The 21,303-nt window shown below is 44.9% G+C and overlaps 1 protein-coding gene across 2 annotated transcripts in view; it reads left to right on the top strand.

Moving 5' to 3' along the window:
- Nucleotides 1-4,358: 4,358 nt before the first annotated feature.
- The window catches only part of GIPC2 (GIPC PDZ domain containing family member 2), a 60,327-nt gene continuing 43,382 nt past the window's right edge, over nt 4,359-21,303 (top strand). Inside the window, exon 1 of one of the 2 annotated variants that reach the window (XM_054038256.1) lies at nt 4,359-4,551. In XM_054038256.1, the coding sequence (XP_053894231.1) occupies nt 4,393-4,551 (159 nt within the window). In that variant the 5' untranslated portion in view covers nt 4,359-4,392. Of the gene's footprint in view, nt 4,779-21,303 lie in introns of both variants that reach the window. The other variant, XM_054038255.1, reaches the window with a different exon arrangement.

Below are 21,303 nucleotides of genomic sequence, written 5' to 3'. Positions count from 1 at the left end.
CACGTTATCTTACACTGAGAATTGCCATGGAGTGTGGGATGCTGCTGCATGTGTTCCACTGTTGTGCACCCTTGGGACGAGAGTCCCTTACACCAGTGTAAATCAGGAGTAACTCCATTGAAGTTGGAGTTATTCTGGTGTAAATGAAAGAAAAAACACTTTTTATACTGGAGGAATGTATAAAATCGATACTTTCTAGCACATTTTATTGCACTCAACAAACCCATTGTATAAATAATGAAGGTTAACTTTTTGTCTTGGTAAAAATATTGGATAATATATTCTTAAATTATGTATAAATTTAAGGTTTTAATTCCATTGTTGGTAAGGAACAGGTGCCATTAAAAAGCCTCTAAAGCTTTGCTTAAGAAGTTAGGGGTAGTGACCTTTGAAAGAATTATAGCCACATTACATACAGTTGCGGTTGAATTACTTTATATAAATGAGGATTGGTAAGAATCCTTTTCTGCGCTATTTTTTGTCTTATGGTATCCTGGATACAGATCTATTTTGATCAATATTTAGTAGCTTGCTTTTGAAATGGGAACCACAAGCACTTGGCTAACTGGCTTGATATACTGTACAGTTTAATCGTGGCTTCAGAATGTAGGGATGGAAAAAACCTTCATTATAACAAGCTATGGTCCATCCTTCAGCCACTGCAGAATTGTGATTATATTTTTTTTGTACATTGACTATGTTTTAACAATGCAGTCTTGTTTTAAATATCCCAAGCAAAGAAGCTTTACATTGCTTCCTTTTGGAAACTTTAATACTATAACAGATCTTTGACCGGAAGTCTTATTTATGAATGATATCTAGCGTTCATGTTCTCTTTCCTGATTTCATCCCCTTATTCTGAGTTCTCCTCATGTCAGCCACCCTCCATTCTTCCTATTTGTATCTGTGCTTTTCCTGCACATCTGTGTCCTCTACTGCAAATGACCTGTTGTAACTTACTCCTCGGTGAAGGGGATACAGCAAGGGCCGTAGCAACAAAGAACGTGGCCCCCTCCGAACATATGCCCGGGCGGGGCCCCTTACAATGCAGAAACTGGAATGCGGTATTTATTTTATACAATATACAGGATTCATATTATGTATACATAGGCCCACAGTGTACATGTATTCCGTATTTACGCAAAGCGCTTCTTTCGAGCCTTGTTCTCCACAAATTAGTTAATCAATGCGTCATAGTCCAGAGATCTGGCAATCTTGTTTTCGATTGAGATAACTGCAAGCGCAGAAAGCCTGTCATCTGTCATGGTTGAGCGCAGGATATTCTTGATCAGTTTCATTCTGCTGAAGCTCCTTTCAGCACCAGCGACGTAACTGGTGTGGTCAGAAGAATTCTGATGCAAATGCAAAGATTCGGATATATCTCCTGAAGGCTGTTCTTGTATATGTATGTTAAAAAATTGTTTGCCGTGACAAGTCCTCTCTCTTTCTCGATGACATAAATAAAACTATTAAATTCCATTATGAGTTTGTTGGCATCAATGTCTCCCATTTTTCTTTCAAAATTTTTGCTGTGATTCTCCAGTTCATTTTCTGTGTGACACTGCTTCAGGCTGTTAGCGTTGTACAGAAATCCAAACAACTTATACCACTCCACGAGTTGGTTAAACTGCAACGAAACAGAAGATATGGCCTGATCAGTGAGAACAAGAAAGAACTGCGATTTGAATTTTTCTTCAGCAGAAAGACGACTCGAATCATCAGCACATTCGTAATCAAACATTTTCTTCTTACGTCGCACCCTGGTTTCTGGAAACAGCTACTCAATACCCATATGCTCTGCTATTTCACGTGCATTTGTGACTACAGAGATATATCCTGTATTTCAATAGTCTTCCAAAAACTTCTTTGTAGCACCAACTTCTGCCTGCAGTACGTCAATTGACACATCTGGTGACTGAATTAATTTGCTGGTTTTATTGACGTGAAATAGTATATCGTACCACGTGTACACAGTCAGAACAAAAGGCCATGTAGTAACATGGTCTAAAAGTGCACTGGCTTCTGTTGCTGTATTGCCATCTTTCTTTTCAAGCGCATATTCTCGCAAAGATGACAAAGCATTGCACAATTCTTCAAGGTGATAACGCAATGGCTTCACAGCATCAATTCTCGACTCCCAACGAGTGTCCGATAACCCTATAACAGATATTGGCATATGTTCTTGAAGTATATCCCAACATGAAGGTGAAGAAGAAAAGATAACGTATATTCTGTTAATCAGACCGAAAAAGTCAACGGCATATTTCGATGACTTTGCCACGTCTGAGATCACAAGATTCCAAGTGTGAGCTCCACATGGTACATACAAGGCAAGGTCATTTATTTCTAGCATGCGGGCTTGAACTCCTTTATTCTTTCCTCTCATATTTGCGCCGTTATCATAAGCTTGGCCTCTCATGTCAGCAATGTCTATTCCTAAGTTGTTTGCCTTTTCAAGAAATGCTTCCAATAAGCCCTCGCCAGTTGTATCATGAACATTAAGAAAACCAACAAACGCTTCACGAATATTGACATCATCTTCACCGTTGCATTCAACAAAGCGTAACACCACAGACATCTGTTCTTCATGTGACACGTCGGGAGTACAGTCCAAAATAACTGAATAATATTTTGCTTTTTTAAGCTGCGCTATGTTGGCCTCTTGAATGTTACTGGCAACAAGTTGAATCAGCTCATTTTGGATCTGTGGACTGAGGTACTGAACATGTGTCTCTGCCTTCTTAATCCTCTGTAAAAGTTCGCTGAGGACAGTATCATACTTTGCAAGCAATTCAAACAGTCCCAAAAAGTTGCCATTCGAAGGATCGCCGAGCTTTTCATTACTTCCTCAAAATGCCAAGTTTCTTTCGGACAAGAAAATAACAACATCAACCATGCGTTTGACAACATTTCTCCAGAAATCTCTTTCTTTCAGAAAAGCCTGCAATTCGAGTTGGTCAATAGATGTACAGTTTACTATGCCTGACCGAAGGTCAAACCATTTCACCATACAGTCTTGATGACCTTTGCCTGTTTCATGCTGCTGAAGTCTTTTTGACAGTGTTTTCCAAGCAGATGTTCCATGACGTAGTGGTATGTCGCCAGTGCCAAATAATTTACAACAAAAACAAAAAATGGCATCTTTCTGAACTGAGTACATTAACCATGAACGTCTTATTTTCTCGCCATTTGCCATGGTTCGATAGAAATGAGTATTTGTGAACCTCCGTCTTTCCTCGTTAAATGGAAATTCGTAACTTTCATTCTGCTGCGGTGGGCCACGTGCAACAATGTCACACACTTGCCTGTCCGATATTATAGATGGCCAATCTCCTGGATCATCAGTCAGTGGTTCAGATTCAGATACTTCTTTCCCGGCAGCAGCTGGAATATCTGTCACAGTTTGTTTGGTAGAACAACTGGCTTCACCTTCGACCTCACTTGAAGCACTTCTGGATACTTCTGGATACGATTCGTCGCTGCTAGCAAAGTCCATTTCATGTGCCTGTACCTGTACGTTGGATTGCAGCGCAAAATACGTTGACAACTTTGGAATTTTCTCAAGTTCCTTCTCGGCATCTTTTGCTGCCTTTCGTTTACTAGCTCTGCTCTTATACGTTCTCTTAGACATCACAAAGCATGCTTCTGCGTTGGAAATGAATAGTTTCAAATGATAAAAAATTAAACAACTAAATTAATAACATTTATCCGCCGACCGCCATTATGAACGCAAATACACATTCTCTGAATGGGTCCAACTAAAATTCGAAACTGACCGACAGACAACTGATGTAGCCAATAGCATTATGATGTATCATAATGACTTCAGGGTTTTGTCAGTAAAACCGACATGGATTGTGCAATAGTGTCAATAAATGTCACTTACCTAGTTATACCTTACATTTTTTTTGCCACTTTTAGGGGCCCCCTTCCTTGCGGGGCCCCCTCCCTCGTATCATACAGCGAGGGAGGGGACAGGTATTCTGGCTCTGTCAGTGACAGATCACCATTGTCCCAAAGGTGGGGCAGATCACTGCGCTGGCCCTTGCTGCACCGACTCCAATGGTTCTTGTACTAGTGCCCGCAAGGCAGCGCATGGCTGGGAGCGGGAGCTGGAGCAGGGCCCTACAACCCAGCCCTAACAACTTCATTCCCGCCCCTGCAACGTCCTTAAAGGCGGGATTCCTTTACACAGCTGCGGCTGCCCTAGGCAGGCGCAAGGCCCTGGCTGTGTAGCCCGCACTCAGGGGCGCGCTGCGGCGCCGGGCGCTGGGCCAGGCTGCTCCCGCTGGGCTTGCCCTGGGCCTGAGCAGGGGAGGGGCCGAGGGCGCTGCCCGGGGCAGGGAGCGCGGCTGCCATTGGCCGGCGGCTGCCATCACCTGGCGGCCGGGGATGGGTGTGCCAGCCGGCAGTCTCAGTGCGCGCCCGAGGCAGGGGCAGAGTCCAGCCCGGGGGGAGCAGCAGGTTCCCCAGCCCGGGCAGGCGGCGGCGGCTGCGGGGAGGCGGCTGGGGCGCGCACCATGCCTCTGCGGCTGCCGGGCAAGAAGAAAGGCAAGTCCAAGGAGACCTCCAAGCTGGTGGAGAGCGAGGAGGCGGCTGCGGCCCGCGGGGGAGGCGATGCTGCGGCCGCGCCGCCCGCTCCTGCCCAGCCCGGGGCCCCGCTGCTCTTCCACGCGCAGCTGGCGCACGGCAGCCCCACCGGCCGCGTCGGGGGCTTCGCCAGCGTGCGGGAGCTGTACGAGCAGATCGGCCAGGCGTTCCGCATCCCCGCCGCCGAGGTAAGCGCAGGGCGCTGCCCCCCTCCAGCCATCCCGTCAGCGCCTGGCTAGCCCCAGCGGGGAAGCGATACTGTTCCCCGTACGGTCTGGTGAGCGCACCGGCTCCGGGCCGGGGGAAGCTGTCCTGGCAAGGCAAGGCGGCTCCTGTTGGCAGGCGGAAAGGGGCAGCTCCCGGGGGAAGGGGGAGTTATGGGAGTTGGCTTTACAGCGGACTCTTGCTATGCCCTGAGGTAAGGAGCCACTTCCAGCGCATCGCCCCGTGCGCTGGGGATAGGCACAGGAAGGCAGGTTGTTCTGATCCCGGCTCCAGGGAGCCCTGGCTTTCACCATGGCAATGCCGCTTGCAACAAAAGTTTCTGCTGCTCTCCCACGGGAACAACAGGCGCTCTGCGGGACGCTCAGTGCCACACGGGAGCGGAGAGTGCAAACGGCTTGGCACATGATATTGTCACAATGGGACACACAAAGCAGCCTTTGCACAATGTCAAGGATCCGAGGGGTAGCCGTGTTAGTCTGGATCCGTAAAAAGCGACAAAGAGTCCTGTGGCACCTTATAGACATGCGTCTGACGAAGTGGGTATTCACTCATGAAAGGTTATGCTCCAATACGTCTGTTAGCGTTTGCACAATGGAATCAATGGCCACCTTGTTTCAAATTGGCTGTTGTCTCTTGTTTAAATATATTTGAATGAAAGGAACATCAGGAACTAGGTATCCAGTCAGCTTAAGAATGAGTTCAGAGTAGCTTCAGGTAATACAGCGGCCCCTCCCTTCTCCGCAGCTCCCTGTAAATTGTTGTGGTTTTACAGTCATTTTTCTGTTTTTCAAAACATTTTTCCTTCTCCTGTTGCTGTTTCAAAAGACCCACAGAAACAGAGGAGACAGTGGACTGATTACATGGCAGTGCTGTCAAGTACAAATACAATTTGTTCTCTAATCACTTTGGCTGTATCTGCATTGGGGGAAAATGTACCATAGAATCATAGAACTGGAAGGGATCTCGAGCGGTCATCTAGTCCAGTTCCCTGCTCTTATGGCAGGACTAAGTATTATCTAGACCAGGGGTGGGCAAACTTTTTGGCCCGAGGGCCCCATCGGGGTTGCAAAACTGTATGGAGGGCTGGGTAGGGAAGTCTGTGCCTCCCCAAACAGCCTGGCCCTCACCCCTATCTGCCCCCTCCCATGTCCTGCCCCCTAACTGCCCCCCTCAGAATCCCTGACCCATCCAACCCTCCATGCGCCTTGTCCCCTGACCACCCCCACCTGGGACCCCCTGCCCCTAACTGCCCCCCAGGGACCCCACCTCCCAACCAACCCCCCCTTCTCCCTGACTGCCCCGACCCTTATCCACACCTCTGCCCCCTGACAAGCCCCCTGGGACTCCCACGCCTCTCCCACCCCTGCCCCCATTCCCCGTCCCTGACTGACTGCCCCCCCAAGAACCTCTGCCCCACCCAATTGCCCCCTGCTCCCTGTCCCCTGAGTGCCCCCCGGGACCCCCCACTTCCCGCCCCCTTACTATGCCGGAGGCAGCCACCCTGCTGTGCTGCCCGGCAGGAGCGGCAGGCCAGAGCACGGGAGGCGTGGCATGCTGAGGCTGCAGGGGAGGGGGATAGTAGGGGAGGGGCTGGGGGCTAGCCTCCCGGGATGGGACTCAGGCGCCAGGCAGGACTGTCCCGTGGGCCGAATGTGGCCCACGGGCTGTAGTTTGCCCACCTCTGATCTAGACCATCCTAGACCATTCCCTGTTTGTCCAACCTGCTCTTAAAAATCCCCAATGATGGAGATTCCACAACCTCCCTAGGCAATTTATTCCAGCGCTTAAACACTCTGACAGTTAGGAGGTTTTTCCTAATGTCCAACCTAAACCTCCCTTGCTGCAATTTAAGCCCATTGCTTCTTGTCCTATCCTCAGAGGTTAAGAACAACAATTTTTCTCCCTCCTCCTTGTAACAACCTTTTATGTACTTGAACTAACAGAACTAACACATTTTAACTAGCATGATGTTCAACACAATTTAGCACTTGTAAACCAAGGAAAACGCATTTATTGGTCTCAGTTTTGTTAACTTGTATAGTAGGGAAGAATAATTCCCTTCAGAGCAGGAATTATTGGGCTACATGATCATAGTGGTTCCTTGTGGCTTAAAAATCAATGGATGTAAGTGACTACAAGATGCAAGGCTATGAAAAATTAGACCCACGATTTTTAACCTTAGCATTCCTTTAACTTCAAAATTATGGGGTAGTGAGGGAAAATTAAGGGAGCAGTGTAGGATGCTCCCTTCCCAGCCAAATAAATAAATAATTAAAAAGGCCAACTATTAAGGCACGTGAATAAAAGCCGTGGTAGGAAGGTCCACCCTTTCCTTAATAGAAACCCTCTTTGATCCCTTTTTGAGTCAAGTTTTAAAACTGATTTGTTTGGATTATGGTTTACTTGTGTTTGTAAATGCATTGTTTTCGTCTTAGCATGACAGTGACCCTAGGCAACTGTTCCTTGATTTAGCTGCGTACACTTTACAGTTTTAAATGTCAAACTAAAACAAAGTGCAAATATTTTGAAATACTTAAGTTTAATTTTTACATTTAAAAATTTGGGTTTTTTTGTTTTGTTTTATAAAGTATGATTGTGTCTTGTCACTATTGTCTGGTTCCTTTACTTCTACTATAGTGGAAAAAAGAGTAGATTTTGATCTAGGAGACAGACCTAGCAGTGTTTCCTTTACTAACATTGTAGTAAATTATCACAAAGAGTGGCCATATTGTTGAAAACATACTCTACCCAGTCATTCAGTTTCATTCGGTAATTAAGAACTAACTACATTTTTCATTTTCCCCATGCACCAGTCCTTGTCCTTCCCTATTTCTCTCTGATCCTCTGTTCCCCTTCCTCATTGATTCTCTATTCCCTTCAGTCTCCTACAAAATCATTAGAGATGCAGGGCTGGAAGGGAGCTCTAGAGATCATCTTGTCCAGTCCCTTGCACTGAGGCAGGACCAAATATACCTAGCTAGACCTCTCTTGACAGGTGTTTGTTTAACCTGTTCTCTAATCCAATGATGGGGATTCCACAGCCTCCCTTGGAAATCTATTCCAGGATTTAACTATCCTTAGGTATTAGGAAACACTTTCTAACCTAAATCTCCCTTAATGCAGATTACGCCCATTACTTCTTATCTTACCTGCAGTGGACATGGAGAACAATTGATAACCATCCTCTTTATAACAACCCTTAACATAAGACTGTTATTAGGTCCCCGCCTTGGCCATCTTTTCTCAAGACTAACCATGCCCAGTAGTTTTTTAACTTTTTCTCATAGGTCAGGTTTTCAAAACCTTTTATCATTTTTGTTGCTCTCCTTTGGACTCTCTCCAATTTATCCACATCTTTGTCAAAGTATGGTGCCCAGAAATGGACACAGTAGTCCAGCTGAGGCCTCACCAGTGCCAACTGCAATGGATCAATTTACCTCCTGTCTCAATTTATCTCCTGTCTCTTACATACAACACTCCTGTAAATACACTCCAGAACGATGTTAACCTTTTTTCACAGCTGCATCATGTTGCTGGCTCATTTTCAGTTTGTGATTTACTATAGCCCCAAATCCTTTTCAGCTGTACTACTCCCTATCTAGTTATTCCCCATATTGTATCTGTGCATTTGATTTTTTCCTTTCTAAGTGTAGTACAGTAGAACCTCAGAGTTATGAACTGACCAGTTCTATACAGCGGCGGGTGACCAAAATTGGACTCCAGCAGAGGCCTAACCAGTGCTGAGTAGAGTGGTACTATCACCTCCTGTGACTTGCATGCTATGCCTCTGTTAATGCAACCCAAAATTATATTTGCTTTTTCTGCAACAGCATTGCAATGTTGACTTGTGTTGAGGTTGTGATCCACCACAACTCCCAGATCCTTCTCAGCTGTGCTGCTGCCAAGCCAATTATCCCCCATTTGTGCATCAGATTTTTCTTCCCTAAGTATAGCACCTTACCTTTATCTTTGTTGAATTTCATTTTGTTGTCTATAGCCCAGTTCTCCAATTTAGCAAGATCCCTTTTAGTTTTACCTCTATCCGAAAGTGTTTGCAATTCCCTCCCTCAACCCTCCAGCTTTGTGTCTTTGCAAATTTAATTAGTATGCTCTCTATTCCTACATCCAGGTCATTAATAAAAATATTAAATAATACTGGACCCAGAACACATCCCTGTGTAACCCCACTTGAGACCTCCTTCCAGTCTGACATAATTCCATTAGTAGTTTGTTTGTGGTTGTTTAACCAATTATGTATCCACATAATGGTAGTTCTACCAAGCCTGCATTTCTCCAACTCACTTATGAGAATGTCATGTGGGACTATGTCAAAAGTCTTGCTAAAGTCCAGGTATATTATGTCCACTGTATTCCCCCCATCCACCAAACCAGTTACCTTGTCAAAGAAGGAAATCAAGCTCGTTTGGCATGATTTGTTCTTAGTAAATCCATGCTGGCTGCTAGTGATCACCCTTTCATTCTCCAATATTTGCAAATTGAATGTTTTAAGTTTATACATTGCTCTAGTACAGGGGTCGGCAATGTTTGGCACACGGCTCGCCAGGGTAAGCACCCTGGCGGGCCGGGCCAGTTTATTTACCTGCTGACGTGGCAGGTTCGGCCGATCGTGGTCCCCACTGGCCGCGGTTCGCCATCCCGGGCCAATGGGAGCGGCGAGAAGCGGCGCGGGTGAACGATGTGCTGGCCGCGGCTTCCTAGGTATCAAGGTCAGGCTGACTGGTCAATCGTTCCCTGGCTCCTCCTTTTACCCTTTTAAAAGATGTGTTAGCCCAGTCTTCTGGGACCTCTCCTGTCATCCATGAGTTTGCAAATATTATTGCCAGTGGCTCTGAGATTTCTTCAGATAATTCCTTCATCACCCTTACATGAATAGCATCAGGCCCTGCTACCTTGAATTCATTCAAATTAATTAGAAGATCTCTGATGTGTTCTTTACTTATCTTGTTCTGCATTACTTCCCCTTTATTGTCTATGATAACTTCACAAGACATCCAGTCACATGTTATTTTTTGTTTGAAGACTGAAGCAAAGTAGGCATTGAGCAGCTCCACCTTCTTATCATCTTCTGTTATCAGCTTACTTTCTCCATTGAGCAGCAGACCTCAAATCCCTGATCTTTCTTTTTTGTCCATATTTGTCGAATCCTTCTTGTTGTTTCTTGCCAGTTGTAACTCATTCTTTGCCTTGGCTTTCCTGATTTTGTTATTTCCATGTATATTTCCTTGGTCATGTGCCCCATTTCCTGTATGTATCCCGTTTAGTTTTTAGATAGCTAAAAAGCTCCTTGTGCCACCATGTTGGTCTCCTGTGGCTCTTCTTATCTTTCCTCTGCATCAGAATAGCTTGATGTTGAGTCTCTAGTATTACATCTTCTAGGAACTGCCAGCCCCCTTGAACGTCTTTTCTTCCCAATTGGTCTCTTCATGGGTCCATGCCTACTATTTTTCTGAGATGGTTGAAATCTGCCTTTCTGAAGTCCAGTGTTTTGCTGTTCTCATCTCTTTCTTAGGATCTTGAATTCTATCAGATTATGATCACTTCCTCCCAAGTTCCTGACCCACCTTTGCATTTGCAACTAATTCATCCCTGTTGATCAAAATAAGATCCAAAATGGATGATCCCCTAGTTGGTTCCTCAACTTTCTGAATCAGAATATCCCCTACACAAGCTAGAAACTTGTAGGACATATTATGTGTTAGTCTTGAACAAATATCAGGGAAGTTTAAAATCTCCATTAATACTAGCTCATGTGTGCTAGCTAATCTTGTTACACTCTTGACGAATGTCATCTACTTCCTCTTCTTGATCTATAGTAGACTCCCACCATAATATCACTACTATTCCTTTCCCTTTTTATCCTCACCCAGATATTCTCAGAAGGTCTGCCGCTCACTTCCTCTAGGACGGGGTGGGCAAACTTTTTTTGGCCTGAGGGCTGCATCGGGTTTTGTAAATTGTATGGAGGGCCAGTTAGGGGCGGGGGTCGTGGCCCGGCCCCCATCGCCTATCTCTCCCCCCCCCCAGGACTCCTGCCCCATCCAACCCCCCTCCGTTCCCTGATAGCCTCCCCACCCCCGGGACCACTGCCCCATTCACACACTGCCACTCCCTGCCCCCTGACTGCCCCCGGACCCCCGCCGCCCCATCCACAACCCTGCCCCCTGGCCACCACCCCAAACTCCCCTGTCCTCTATCCAACCCCCCCTGCTCCGTGCCCTCTTACCGCGCTGCCTGGAGCACTGGTGGCTGGCGGCGCTACGACTGGCGGCACTACAGCCGCCGCCGCCCAGCTGGAGCTGGCCATGCCGCCGCCACCATGCAGCACAGAGACTGGGTCAGGCCGGGCTCTGCAGCTGTGCTGCACCAGGAGCTCAGAGCCCCACCGCCCAGAGCATTGCGCCAGCGGTGGAGTGAGTGAGCTGAGGCTGCGGGGGAGAGGGAACAGCGGGGGAGGGGCCGCGGCTAGCCTCCCGGGCCAGGAGCTCGGGGGCCGGGCAGGATGGTCCCACGGGCCGGCTGTGGCCTGCAGGCCGTAGTTTGCCCACCTCAGCTCTAGGACCTTAGAGCAAGTGTATACATTCTTGACATACAGTGCAATGCCTTCTCCTTTATTTCCATACCTATCCTTCTGAAGCAAGCCATATCCCTCAATGTTGGTCCTCCAATAATGGAAATTGTCCCACAAAGTCTCTGGAACACCAGTTAAGTCATAATTTTCTTCATATATCATGACTTCCACTTCATCCTGCTTGTTCCTCATACTCCTTGCATAGGTATACAGGCATCAAAGATATTTTGCAGACTTCCTCTGTTGTTTTTCTTCGTGCGTCTTTACTGCAGTTGTGGTTTCTAGTCCCTTCTCCAGAATTTAGCCCTTTCCCCTTGTCTTAATTATTTGAGCCTAGATGCTCATGGGCCGGATTTTTGTCACCATCCCTCATAAGACCTTGTTTAAAACTCTCCTTGTTGGGTTAGCCAGACAATGTCCACAGTTGCTTTTACCAGTGTTCGATAGGTGGAGTCCATCCCAGCACAGTAATTCTCTTTCTTGGGAAACAATAATTGATAAATGGTAGATTATTGTATTGTAAACAATGAGTCAGTCCCATATCTTGCTAAGTAACCAAAGTTTGCAGGTCTTAGCAAAAGCTGTGGTTAAACTCTGAAACAAGCTGTATAAAAATATATTGAGTTATAGCTGCTTGTGCTAGTGACAAAAATAAAGGCTTGTCCATATAAGAAATTTGCACCAATTTAATGTAAATTGTTTTAAAACAGGCTTGGGTAAACTGCTCCAAAACTCTGTATTGAATCTCTTATTTCAGTTTGAAAGTTGCTTATTTCAGTTTAACTTAAGTTGATAAGGAATTCACCCATATATTTGTCCAGTTGCTTCAAGGAGATGTTCCCAACCAATGAATAGGATTTCAGTCCATGTTCAACATAAGAAAGTTTTGTGATGGGTGGGTGGAAATACTATTAGAATATAAATAATTGTTTCATGAACATGATTAAATGCTAATAACATTGTTTTTATTTCCTCTGCTTTGAATTTTTGGAAAAGCAAGAATTGTTTACTTTCCTGCATTTCCTGCAGGGCTTTGAAAGTGGTTTTCAGAACTTGAAATTGTCACTTACATGCATATGATTGACTAATGCTGGATTAACTTAAAACAGTGTCTATGTGTAAATAAAAATTCTAGCCAGTAAACTGGAAGAGATCCATGAGTTGGAAAAACAGAAAGGAGCAGCTCCAAGGATTCAGGGATACAGAGCTGAGGGACCCAGCAGTGAAAGGACTGACAAAGTAACTTAGTGTCTGAGAAAGCAGTGGAAATATTAATCTGGGAAGTCAGACAATTTCAGATGGAAAGACAACAGGTGACTCCATATTAGCAGAAGGTACCAACATTGAGATGTGTTTGGGTTTTTGTTGGAGGAACAAACCAGCACCTAATTGAAGGGCAAAGGGGCACTGGAGTAAATGAGGGAACATTGTGGAGGATTGAGCCTTCTGGAAATGTGGGAAGTTTGGACATTTAAAATGGGATTGTCCATTGATTTAAAACTGATATTTAACAGACTGGTGCAGAGAATAGCGCCACAAGGTGCCAATCTGTAAACTTGAAGCTACAGAGGTATTTGAATCCTCCCATGGAGAGTGTTATCTATCTTTCCCAGAAAGATGGGGGAGTATCATATGAGACCATATTTGATTCTGAGGCACAAATTTCCTTGTTTCTTTAGGCAGGTTTCACCTGTCCCAGTCATCCCTTCTCAGTTTGAGGGGCTCTGCTGGCATCTCTGACCCTCTTTCTGTTAATGTGTGTCTCGGAGTTCACAGGCAGTCTTTTATCCACTTGAAAAGTTCCTTTGTCTAACCTTGCATCCTGAACCTGGTCCAGACTGCTTTATGATTTTTCCAGAGAGGATCAAAGGTAGTCTTTAACAGTGGATTCCTTGTATTGTCAATTTGAGCACCAGGCAAGTAGGGTTGTCTACAATCATTAACTTGTTTCCTGAAACCCAAAACTATCCAAGACTGACTTAATCCTTAATAAGCAACACAATCCATCAACCCTGTCCCTATATAGATATATGCATTAATTATATTTTATATCTCCCACATTCTTTGCATAAGGAATAAAATGTACACTGTAATTGGAAAATGTATTCCTGTATTTTGTTGGATTTATGCCACCAATGTGTGTAGGGGAACTATGGCAGAGGATGTAACAATCCCCTCAAGAGTGGAAGTGTTAATTTGGCACCAGAAATTCAGATATTAAAACTTGGCACTAAACTGGGGAAGTTACTTCCTTGTTCTGGATATGAAGGAATAGTAAATGTCAAAAGTGATATTTCCTTTTGTAGGGCAGTGGTCAATATATTAGGCTCCCAGTTTGGCATAAAGATTGTGTTTACATAGTTTTGTTCTTTTTATTATGTTGTTTGCTTTGTAGATGTAAAGGTGTGGAGGGGCACTGCAACAGCTGTACCATCAGGGCCAGCTCTAAGCACCAGCAAAGCAAGCAGTTGCTTGGGGCGGCAAATTTGCAGGAGCGCAAGAATCCAGCATGGGAGCTGAGAACCAACAGGGGGCCCTGGGAGCTGTAGTTCCTTGGTTAGCTCCCTGCCTATAGAGCCAACCCTACAGCAGGGAAAGAACTACATTTCCCAGCATTCCCTTGGCCACAATTAACAGGAAAGGGAGGGGGAAGGAGTGTGGAACTGAAACCTTGCTGTGAATGGTAGGGACCGAGCCAGCTCTAGGTTTTTTGCCGCCCCCCACCCCAGCCCTGGGATCCCCCCGCACCCTTCTGCCGCCCCAGCCCTGGGCTCTCCCCCTGCACCTCCTGCCGCCCCAGCCCTGGGCTCTCCCCCAAAGAAAGAATTGGGTGGACTAAATGGACAGTCCACCTCTCTATCTGAAGCTTAGCAAGGGAGGTACGTGGATCCCACTAGAATTTAAAATGAAAAGTAAGGGAGGGGAGGTTCTACTAGTAGGGTTACCATTCGTCCGGATTTTCCTGGACATGTCTGGCTTTTTGTGCTTCAAATCCCCGTCGGGGGGGAAATCCCAAAAAGCCGGACATGTCCGGGAAAATCGGGACATGCGGGGCCGGCGGTGCTGAGGGCCAGGGGCTGGGGGCTGGGCCGGCGGTGCTGGGGGCCGGGCCGGGGGTGCTCGGCTGGGGGCTGGCCCAGGGCCGGCACCCGAGGGCCCGAGCCGACCCAGGCTGGAGATGCCGGGGGGCCAGACTGGGCCGCGCCTCCCCCCCCCCCCTTTACCTGCTTCAGGCTTCCCGCGAATCAAATGTTTGCGGGAAGCAGGGGAGGGGGCGGAGTTGGGGCGGGGACTTTGGGGAAGGGGTGGAGTTGGGGCATGGGTGTGGGCGGGGCCCCGTGGAGTGTTCTCCTTTTGGACACTCAAAATATGGTAACCCTACTACTAGGCTGGGCAGCTTTAGATACAGTACCAGGCATGTAGGAGGATTTACACTTCTGAGCCATGGAAGCAGAAATTGACTTTTCTTTTCCAGATTTAGCTAATATTCAGAAAGGGAATCTAGCACCTGCTTTTCAGATTTGAACACCTCAAAATTCAGGAGTGCTCAAGCTCAATTTGGGCAGCTGTTACTTCATTTCTCCCAAATCAAATATACTGATCCACTGTAACTTGCTGTAGAAAAAGTAGAATAAATTGAGCAAGAAATGCTTCCCAGTGGTTATTAGGACTGGAATTGCTATTTTCAACAGGCATTGCTTTTTTTTTTTTTTTTTTTTAAGTTTTATTTGTTTAAAAGGAAGACAGTGATATTGCATTGGCAAATTCCCCATACAAACAAAGAATGGAACAAAAGAATAATAAAGGCACCTCAACTTTTCCTCATTTATGTAGGACAGTCTTATAATATGCATCCAGATATCCTTCAATCACACAAGCTGAAAATTTACTGCAGTTCTGTAACCATATGGGAACCAATCCTGTCTGTGTTCTGTGCACATCCAAAATTCCTGCTGAATGACCCGCCCTGGGAGCGAGTTACCAGTGACCCAGGGCTGGGGTGGCAGGAGGGTGCAGTTGGGGGGTGGAGGGGGAGGGGGAGGGAGAGAGAGCCCAGGGCTGGCGGGGGCGGGGAGAAGGGGCAGCCAAAAATTTTTTTGCTTGGGGCAGCAAAAAACCTAGAGCTGGCCCTGTGTACCCTGCTGGCTGGGTGACTGACACACCCACAGTTTCTAAAGGGTGTGGCTCCTCTCACATGTGAAGGAGAAACAGGGTCCATCTCAGGAAGTAACTGTGAGAGGAAATTCCGAGGTGTGAGTGCTTCTTGCCATGGGGAAAAAGGGGAACTACTAGTAACACCAAGCTGCCTCTTTTCTCTCAGTAATAAATAAATGGGTTTCTGTTGTTTATTGAGTTGGTGCCTGTGTCATTATTCCAGGGCTTCTGCCTGCTTGTGCTAACCCACCAATAAGCAGGCTGAGTTTGCATAGCAGTAGGCTGTATTTCCATCATTAGGCTGTTTGATGTAAAGCTTGTTTGGTATCTGGGCTCTATTCCTGTCTCCATCAATTGCTTGCTGGGTGCTCTAAGATCTACTGATGGAAAGTACTTTATGAGAGCTAGGTGTCTATTATTATTTAAAATATAAATTTTATATGATTGTGTGATACTTATATGATTATATTTGTATATGATTGTGTCACTGAGGGGCAAATTTTGAAAAGCATTGACTGATTTTGGTTGCATGTTGATGCATTTGCCTCATTTGGGATGGCCTGAACTTGTGATTAATGCTACACTACACCACCCTTTGCTCCCTATATATAACATAATAGCCTTTTCTTTTTCTTTTTCCCTTAGCAAACACCACCTCTGTAGCCTTGGAATTACTGGGGCAGGAGATATTCCACAATAGGAAGACTATCTATTTAATCTATATTTTATGTGCATCAGCCCACAGAGTTTTCTGGCCAAATAAGATTTCCTTCTGTTATGGGAGCTGTTCAAGATAACACTCTTGGCAAAATAAGGATCCTGGATATCTGCTAATTTCTGTGGCAGTGTCGATTTAAAGTTGGCATGAAAGGGCACAGCATAGGTATGCTGGCTTGAAGATCAAATACTCTTTTTGTGAGCAGGAGAGGGGAAGAGCAGAAATACGATGGGAAGGAGAGATCAGGAGAATAGATTATACACATTTTTTTTTCATGTACAATATAGGAAAAAACATTTTTGATCTTAAATTAATTTTATGAGGCGTGTATGAAAAGTGTACTCTGGTGGCTATTGTTTAAGTACTCATACATTATTTTGATTAGACTTTTATATTAAAAGTATGAAAAACGGTAATGAAGCCTTTAACTTCTGCATTAGCAGTCCTCCAGAATGTAACAAATATAAGTATATTTTTAACTTGTAGATGCTGTAATAGTATAATATGTTGTATAGATGTATCTTTAATATGTTACTTTGTATATTTAGTTGCCCTGAATAGAAGCCGTTGTTCACTAAGAAAGGAGAGAGAATACAGGGTGATTCAGTTTTTATTTTTGACTGGCTGATGCTCTTTCAGGCTAGTATAGAACTGACGCATTTGTAGAAAGTTCTGCAGTCTTGTAGGCTGCAGTGAGAATGCCACCCAGATGAAGGCTAAATAAAGAAACTCTGGATCATGTTTCTAAATATCACATTTCTGCTCTGTTGCCAATTTTATCTGTTCAGAGGTGTGAAACAAGTTACTAGATGAGTGTCCATGTTTGACAAAGTCAAAGCAAGGGCACTATATTTTTCTTAGAAGCAAAAAATTGATGAAATAACATTTATTCTATTTCATAATGGAAGAGCATTAAATCACAATTAATGACTCAATCAGTTTATCTAAATCGTGATACAAAACTGGGAACTTATCATAAATCTTTGTAAGGGCATTTTGAATTGGGCTCCCTCAGGAAATAACATATTTGATGCTGATGGCTTAAAAAGAATGATTATGTGAAAGTAAAATGTAGGTGATGATGGTGGAGTGATAATTAACCAAAGAACATTTAAGTTACCTAATAGAATAAAACTGAAGTGTTTTGGATGAATCTGTAATACTCAGTGGCCAGCTAATGTGCGACTTTCTGACTGGCTGCTAAAATAAGACATTAGAATGTAATGGTTGTTTGGCTTATGTGAAATGAGTTGGTGGCTTTAAACCAGTTCCTAATGATAGAAAAGTTTCTAGAGCTGGGGAAAGGTGCTTAGGTTATAAATAAAAAAATCAATGAATGATGTGCATACAATGGAATAGACAGCAGTTTGTTCATTATAAACTGCAAAAAGAACAGGAGTACTTGTGGCACCTTAGAGACTAACAAATTTATTTGAGCATAAGCTTTCGTGGGCTACATCCCACTTCTTCGGATGCATGGAATGGAACATGTATGTGTGTGTATATATATCTCTTCAATATATGTTCCATTCCATGCATCCGAAGAAGTGGGATGTAGCCCACGAAAGCTTATGCTCAAATAAATGTGTTAGTCTCTAAGGTGCCACAAGTACTCCTGTTCTTTTTGCGGATACAGACTAACACGGCTGCTACTCTGAAACCTGTCATAAACTGTGAGAGTTCTGCAGCGCTTATGGGGTAAAAGCAGCAACCCATCACCCCCTTTTTTTGTCATTAAACCAAGCAGATCGGACTCTAGTACACAAAGACAACATGTCTGCTGGGTAGGATGGTGCCATTTTTATAAAGGCAGTTTTCAGAGTAAAACAGCATGTTAAGATCCAGTTCATTTTTGTTCACACTAAAGGCTGGTCTAGACACACAACTTACATCGGCATAGCCACATCTCTTAAGGGTATGAAAAATCCACACCTCTGAGAGAGTCAGCTAACCCCCTGTCTAGAAAGTGTTAGGTTGATGGAAGAATTCTTCTGTCAACCTAGCTAGCACCTCTTGGGGAGGTTGATTATACCTACACTGATGGGAGAACCCCTTACGCCTGCGTAGGTAATATCTACGCTGAAGGCGCTACAGCAGCACAAATGCAGTGCTACGACTGTGCTGCTGTGTGTAGACATACCCTAAGACAAGCAGTAGCACTGTGGATTTCTGGATGCTTTCTTAATTTATAAATACATTAAAAATGCCTTCCTATGGGTATGTTTTCGAGAATGCTTTCAAGGCTATTCTTGCTACTGTTGCCAGCAAGGCAATTCCAAGATCATTTTTTGTTTCTCCCGCTCATCACCTTAACACTATAAAAAAATGCCTATTCAATGGTTGATGAGCCTTATCTCTACCTCCTAAACTAATTTAAAATTAGGAAATATGTTCTTAAGGTGTGAAGACTGAGGACTCATTCCAGATGTTGCATAGGCTTTTTTAAAGTCTGGGACTCCCAGTAATTATATTCTTTATGCAGCCTGGCAGTATGTGCCTTTCATTTTTTGAGTTGATCTGAATTCATGCACAACCTCAGTGCTGAGTAACAGGTTAGGCACCTGCTTCTGTTCTCACAAATTAATTTGGCTTATTTCACTGGAGTTATTCCTGCTTTACACTGGTATAAGTGAAATCAAAACCAGACTGACCCAAAGGGCTGCTACCAGAATTTTTCCAGGAACTTCAAAGTTGATGGGAGTGTAACAAGGGTGCTGAGTCAGGAGCTGACTCAATATCCTATTGTTACTCAAATTCCCCACCACTATAGATTAATTAGGGCCTAATTAGAGGATCAAATAACCAGTGGTGCTATAATGAAGGGCTAATTAGAGGGGGGAGGCAACCCCAGCAGCAGGGAGCAAATAAATGGAGAGGAAGGAAGCCCTGGAGGAGGAGGAGGGAGCTGAGAGCCTGAAGAAAGGCAGAGCTGGCTGCTAGCATTGTTCCCTTCCTCCAGAATGGGGGGTAAGCCTGCTGGAACAGTATAAGGACACATGGTGGGGGTGAAGGAGAACTAGAGTGGTCTACACTTAAGGTGAGAGAGGACTCCAGGGGACCACCCTGTGACAGGGAGATCAAAGGTTTTTCTTGAACAGGCTTAGCAGTTTCTTTGAACCACATTCTCTCATGCAAAGGCTGCTGTTCTCTGTAAACTGTGGCATATTTCAATGACTGACTCCATTTAATCAATGCATGCTATGAATAAATGTGCATTCTTTCCATGAAGAAACAAAGATAATTTTTCTGACTTTGCTACATTATGTATACTATTTTGCAGGCTGCTTGTTGTCAACACTCTACTGTTATGGATGTTTTGAAAATGTCTTGATATTGTAATAGTACAAAACGAAAACTAATTCAAGGCCCTTAACGTTGCTTCTCACAGCAAAAAGATTGCCCCAGAAATGTTTTGTTTTTTGTTTGAGAAGAAAGCTAAAGGTCAGCTTTATATGGTGGACAAGTTTCTGGAGAAACAACCCTCGACGCTGCCCCAAAAATACCCACCATAATTCTGACAAAGACTTGTTTACGATTTAATGTAGTAGTATTGCAGAAAAAGCTTTCCTAGTTACTTAGCGCTATTCAGCTCATTCTCCCACTGAAGTGTGCAACCTCTGTTTGCCTCAGTGGGAGTGGCTCTGCAAATTCCCGCATGCTTATATCACTATGCAAACAAAAATATGTATTAATATTAGCAAAAGACAATGGATCATGATTTTCTATCCACTTTTCTACTTTGAAGTATGCTTTTGGAAGCTGATGTTGCTCTAGGGAACAAGAGGTAATGATTTTAAGCCATTGGTTCCCTCCAGAGTTACTCTGATTGGACACTGAGTTTCTTCTATCTACAGTTTCATTGGGGAGCACCATAAATACTCCCACCATTTGCACCACCCCTATAGACCACCGTGGTATACAAAAAGACTAGTGGGAGGTGAAGTAGACAGGGAAGTATTAAGAGTTCTGCTGGCAAAAGCTGTATTCTGAAATTGTCTGATTGGGGCATAACAATTTTTTTGAAATTTTGTGCTGTAGTTGTGTAGAAGGATGTGTTTGAGGCTAGGTCTACACTACCCGCCTGAATCGGCGGGTAGAAATCGACCTCTCGGGGATCGATTTATCGCGTCCCATCGGGACGCGACAATCGATCCCCCGAATCGACGCTTTTACTCCACCAGCGCAGGTGGGAGTAAGCGCCGTCGACAGGAAGCCACAGAGGTCGATTTTGCCGCCGTCCCTACAGCGGGGTAAGTCGGCTGCGATACGTCAAATTCAGCTACGCTATTCACGTAGCTGAATTTGCGTATCTTAAATCGACCCCCCACTGTAGTGTAGATGTAGCCTAAAAAAAAAAATAGGGTATGGAGGGAATTCATCACCACCAACCCAGCAGCTACAATGTCCTGAACAGAAAACCTCTTCCAGGAGGTGAATAGTTTGGGAATCTTACTGCTCTGGCCTGCAATTTGGACTCTTTCCCCCTCTCATGGTTGGTATAAGCTTTGACAGGGGAGCTGGGTTGATTATTGGTGGAAACAGAATGTGAAATGAGCAAGACATATGCTCAGGAAACCACTTCAAGATGCTGATCTCCCCAGATTCATTCACCTTGGTCATGCCTCTGGGCCACATGAAGGTTAGCTTCTTAACAGAGATTGGGGAGAGGAAAGGCACACCTCTACCTCCATATAACGCTGTCCTTGGGAGCCAAAAAAACTTACTGTGTTATAGGTGAAACCGCGTTATATCGAACTTGGTTTGATCCCCTGGAGTGTGCAGCCCTGCCCCCCCCCGGAGCGCTGCTTTACTGCGTTATATCCAAATTTGTGTTATAGCAGGTCGCATTATAGCGGGGTAGAGGTGTAGTTTGTGATGTTTCCCAGCAGTACCTGGGCTTGTGAGGTACCTTGCTATCACTTGCCCTTAGCCTTGTCTGTACCTGCCAGGAATCAGTTGTCCAACTCCCCGGCTATCGGCAACACAAGCATTCCTTTCTAGGTCTTGCAGGCCCTGCTGCCTCTCA

The sequence above is a fragment of the Malaclemys terrapin genome, chromosome 8 (assembly GCF_027887155.1).
Source record: "Malaclemys terrapin pileata isolate rMalTer1 chromosome 8, rMalTer1.hap1, whole genome shotgun sequence".
Lineage (NCBI taxonomy): Eukaryota > Metazoa > Chordata > Testudines > Emydidae > Malaclemys > Malaclemys terrapin.
The sequence above is the reverse complement of the archived record's forward strand: the minus strand, read 5'-3'. Positions and strand labels throughout refer to the sequence as shown.